Source organism: Arachis ipaensis, chromosome B01, assembly GCF_000816755.2.
Source record: "Arachis ipaensis cultivar K30076 chromosome B01, Araip1.1, whole genome shotgun sequence".
NCBI lineage: Eukaryota > Viridiplantae > Streptophyta > Magnoliopsida > Fabales > Fabaceae > Arachis > Arachis ipaensis.
The window spans coordinates 119,673,849-119,679,228 of record NC_029785.2 but is presented as its reverse complement, the minus strand read 5'-3'; the positions used below and the strand labels follow the sequence as shown (position 1 = coordinate 119,679,228).

At 26.1% G+C, this 5,380-nt stretch overlaps 1 protein-coding gene across 2 annotated transcripts in view; it reads right to left on the bottom strand.

Annotated features, from left to right (window-relative positions):
* LOC107634915 (MADS-box protein CMB1-like) overlaps nucleotides 91-5,380 on the bottom strand; it is a 7,076-nt gene continuing 1,786 nt past the window's right edge. The window contains exons 2-8 of one of the 2 annotated variants that reach the window (XM_021124205.1): nucleotides 3,721-3,799; nucleotides 3,568-3,629; nucleotides 3,389-3,488; nucleotides 3,113-3,154; nucleotides 2,417-2,458; nucleotides 1,970-2,118; nucleotides 91-428 (exon numbers count right to left, since the gene is read on the bottom strand). In XM_021124205.1, the coding sequence (XP_020979864.1) occupies nucleotides 344-428; nucleotides 1,970-2,118; nucleotides 2,417-2,458; nucleotides 3,113-3,154; nucleotides 3,389-3,488; nucleotides 3,568-3,629; nucleotides 3,721-3,799 (559 nt within the window). In that variant the 3' untranslated portion in view covers nucleotides 91-343. The remainder of the gene's footprint in view (nucleotides 429-1,969; nucleotides 2,119-2,416; nucleotides 2,459-3,112; nucleotides 3,155-3,388; nucleotides 3,489-3,567; nucleotides 3,630-3,720; nucleotides 3,800-5,380) is intronic. The other variant, XM_016338264.2, reaches the window with a different exon arrangement.

Below are 5,380 nucleotides of genomic sequence, written 5' to 3'. Positions count from 1 at the left end.
CAAACATTATCTATAGTAATATACAAACCAATGAAAGCAAGGTGCATCTTGACTTTAGAAAACTTAATTAACATTAAAAAAGCGAGCTTACAAGTGTTAACTTCAAATAATACAATTAATTATACAACGTTCTAGGATTCTCGTATTTTCGTAGGATATATATACTAACAATTTTCATTTATTTATAACATTTTGTAAATAATTAATAGTGTGCGTAGGGAAAAGCAAAAACGGAAAAAAAAAATATATAAGTTGAGGATAAATATGGTAGAATCATTAATTCCATTCCTAAATACTGCATTTGGTCTTTGTGGAATGCAATTATCTCCAGCCATTAATGTAGTCAAAGCATCCACCCAGAGACGAATCCCTGCATAGTTAAGGATGAAGCTCCAACGTTCACATCATGATGAATGCTCTGATTGTATCTGTAATAATATACAAAAAAAGGGGGATAAATTTAACGATAAGTTATTCTTACAATTAAACTCATATAATGTTGGGAATAATATCGTTCTTCATATTTTTAATAATATCATTCTATGTATAATTTTTTGTGAACTCTACCATACGCTCATACTCTCCCTAAAATAAAGGGTAAATTATCTTTTTGTGGTATATACCATGATTATTGATAAATTATTTTTTAATTAGAGTTTCAAAATTCGAATGAGATCGTCAAATCTAATTGCTATCTCTAATACGATCGCTAGAAAATCTTAAAAAAGAGAGAGCTAAAAAACTGATAAAAATTTGTGATATATTAGTTAAAAATAATGATAATTAGTGCGTGAAAAGAGACACCAAGATATTTTATTTTATCTTTTTTATCTTTAATTATTCTTAAATTATTTTTCAATTATTATTTAGATAATAAAAATCCTAAGATGGTAATTATTGACTCATTATTTTTATGATTAACTAATATTTGGTTTGTTTTTGTTATATAGTTATACAAGGCTATGAGGGTTGGTTATCTGAAGAGAAGTATCATTGTTGATCCGACTGAATTTTAAGAAAAATACTAGGAAGAAAATCTTAGAAAGGAGAGAGCTGAAAAATTGATAGATGTGCTCGTTGAAATAGGAGATTGAAAGCATATGAACAAGTTCAAAATCCTAACCTAATTGATTGGAAATAGTGATTGGATTTGAGAGGAATGATAGTTTTAAAATTGGAGAAGAAGAGGTGTATTTGGTGCGATTATAAAAATGACACTACTATCAAGTTTCAAGATAAACATCGCATCAATTGAAAAGAAAAGAGAAGATAACGTGAATTTTGGAATAATTTATGAATAATTATTGTATATGTCACAAAGGGTAATTTACCCTTTATTTTATAAAGGATAGAGTAGAATTTACCATAATTTTTTATAGAGTGAAAATTAATAGAAAAATAAGAAAAAGAAGATAATAGTAGAAAAAATAGTATTTTTTAAAAAAAAATAATTTGATTGGAGAAAAAAATAAAATATTTAAGATAAAATAAAATATTTTAAACATTAAAAATAAAGTTAAGACATACATTGACTAAAATAATACTTTACTAATCTAATTTTTGAAAACTTAAGAATAGTTTACCTTAAATTTTAAACAAGTATATGTAAGCATTAGAGTTATAAAAATTGAACCGATAAAATTAAAAATTTAAAAAATTGAAAGTTCAACTGAGATATAATTAGAGTTGAATTGAATATAATAAAATAATATATTTGTATATAAAATATATAATTTTTTATTTTAAATTGATTAATTATTAAAAACTGCACCAATTTGATCTATTAACTAAATTTTTGGGCAATTTTTTTCGTAAATTTTAATCAGTTTGTTAATAAATAAATTTTACCTTAAACTGAGCTAATTTAGTAAGCAATTATCACTTAATCGAGCCAAATTAGCGAATTCAACTCAGTTTTCATAACCATGATAAAATTCTGAGAGAGAGAGAGAGAGATGACTTTACATACCCAATTTGCAAGTTGGAATTAACTCCTAGAACAGGTTGGAAAAATGGGTGATCTGATTGAGAAGGAAAGCGGTTGTAGTGAATGGTGGGGCCCACGTCTTCCAAAGCCACTTCTGATGAGTGATTATTCAGTTCTTCTAACTGTTTCATCTAAACAGAATCATGCATTTTCAATTCTCATCAGTATCAACCGACAACTACCTTAGCTTCTCATCTATCTATCTCTTTCACTTTCAGTTACAAATAATAATAATAATAATAATAATTCAGAATGATTCTATGTATGACATAACATTCACTATCTTAGCTTCCACCTGTCATAACACTACTCATTACTCATTTCCTAATCATATTCTTGTTTGTTCCACTACTCCCTTTGCTTTCTTACCCTTACACAACATTATTCTTAGCTATTACTGAATTTTATTTGTTAAAATCAATGTGTTACCTTACTCCTTAGCACATTATTTGTTTCAACAAGCGCCATTTCCTGCATCACATTCAGTAAAATAATGCCAAATTAAAGGTGTCAATCAATTATAAGTTAAATTTATAACGGTTAAAATAAGTTGAGTTTGTTGAATTGATTTATTTTACATTTTAAATATCTAAAATTTTTAACGAGTTTAACTTGATTAACTCATAAAATAAATAGAATGATCCAATTTGTTTAACTCGTTTAAATTTTTTTCATTTTTTTAATATTTTAATAATGTTTTTAATAATTGAATCCAAATATCTCATATTTTAACCAAAGTATCTTAAGTTATTTTAGCCCATTTTTTATTTTTTAATAAAAAACTGCCTATTTAAATAAAAAATAAAAAATAAATGGACTAAGCTTTCATTTTAGAGACACATATACATAATATAATTAGTCAAGCAGGCCTAAATGGACCAGACCAACTTGTTTGACACCTATAAGCAACTCTAACATTTAGAAGTAATACTTACACTATTTTTTGTTATATCTTAACCTAATGACTTTTTTATTTAGAAAATAGTATACATTTATTTTTTATTTTTTCAATTATAGTTTTTTTTGTATTTAAAAGTGGGAAGTGTATAAAAAAGGAGTATTATTGCAAGTAACACAACTTGTCTAATATTAAGAAAAAAGAGAAATTAAACCAATAGCACATACCCGGTTCTGAAGATCAGCAAGTTGGTCAAGCATAAACTGAGTCTAAAAAAATATAGAAAAGAATTATTTAGAGAAAAAACCAAAATAATCAGGAAATTAAATACCTTCAAAACTTTAAAGATAGACTAGATATCCAGAGTCCAGACTAGCCAGCAGTAAAAGAAATTCAAGTCTACTAACTATATATTTAAGCATAACAGCATTGCAAAGTTAATTATTAAATGTGAATATGTTATGATGACATTAGTCCAATTAAAGAATTGGAATGATGAATACCTTAGTTGACCTAATATTCTTGAGTGCTACCTCAAGTTGATTCTCAAGCTGGTCCAGCTCAGTTGTATTCATTTGAGCAAGATCTTCCCCCAGTAGGTTCCTTTTTAATAATAATTATTAACACATACATATATATGACCTTATTTATTAAATGTTGTTATGGTATATTTATATTATACCTCTGAGAACGTTGGAGAGCTTCTACATTGTCTTTTAGTCTCTTATAATCCTCGTAATTTGTCTGTCACCCAACTCATCACAAATCAGAATTCCACAAAACAAGTTTGTAACAAAATGTATGTAATAATGTTTGTGAGGAAGTAGTTGATTACCTGCGTGTCACTGATTGGTCGACCAGACTCGAGAGCACTGTAACTATACTTGTGATACTTCTCCAGAGTTCTCATCATGCTGTCACACATAAATCACTCTAAAATTTAGTTATTATTATTTTCAAATAGCAAAAAACAAACTAATTTTTAATAAATAAAATAACAAATTACTCTTTTTGTCTTTTGAATGATGTAATTTCTTTACCATACTATTTTTTCAAAAATAAAATATTAGACACTAATTTGGTCAATATATATTCACAATATGTACACACACTTAGTCTATCTAATACACAATTACTAATTTATATACAAACTTAGCTTTGACGTGAGTGTGTACAAATATATATGACACATTAACATGGTTGGTCGGTAATGTTAGGAAAATAAAAAAAAATAATCATAATTTATTTTATTTATTATTTATTAATTATTATAATAATGAATGAATGTCAAATAAAATAAAGAGGAATGCTAGGAGCCAGTAATTTTTGTGATTTATAGCCATCAAATAGTCATCAATGATGGTTTTAATGTTGTAAGATTGGTGTGAGATTTCATCCAATGACTCACTTTTCTTTACTGGTTACATACTGGCCAAAATTTAACAAAGTTGCTAGCCTCCTAAACTTTTTCTAAAATAAATTCTAACTGTTTTTAGCTAATTATTTTAGTTATCAAATTAGTCTGACAGGATGAAAATCATAGCAAAAATTATTATAGATTTTATTATTTAATTTAGTTGGATTAAAAAGACTGAAATATGTAACATTACTTAAACCTTATCAACATTTAATTAATTAAGTGAACTCAACCTAAAGCTAAGCTTCAATCAATGTGTAATTAATTTATGGCAATATTTCCACATGATGGACTGATGGTAATTAAAGGATGTTGCGATCTCACAACTTTCTGCATAAAGTTTACTGCAATTCTTCGTTTGAAAGAAGCAAGTTATACAAACTCAACCTTAAAATGATTGTAAAACATATATATATGTATATTCTAGTAGACTTATATATGTTACAGTTGGCTATGATATTTTAAAAATAATACTGCTAAAATTAAAATAACATTTTTTAATTATTTAACAATGTTAACCTTTTATAAAATAGTTGTATTAAAAAATCTTTTATATATTAATCTTTTCGGAAAATATAAAACTAGATTTTATATGTCTAAGTTAGAGGTGCAACAATATTTGGGATCATGACTGTGAAAATTATTGTTATAATAATGGCATATTAAAGTTAAAGAACTAAGCTACGAAAGCAAGTTTAGCACTTAACCTATGTATACTTTTTAAGTTTTAACAGTTGACAATAATAACAACCTTCTATGGTATCACCAATTAACCGAACTTAGGTAACGTTTTAGAGAGAGCCTATAATGATCCAATGGTCAATACGAAGATGATATATAATATGTAAATATAAACAAAAACTGAGTATTTAACGAACACCCTGACAACTGCATTTACAAGTAGACTTCATTAGATCAAGACAAATAATAATAATAATAATTGCTAGTATTCTAGTAAGTAAAAACAATGTATTGACTTGGATTATACTGCGATAATATGTGTCAATTATGTTTTGAAGATTAATCATTAAATTTAATTATTTGTATAAAATAAATATTAAAATATTATCATCATACA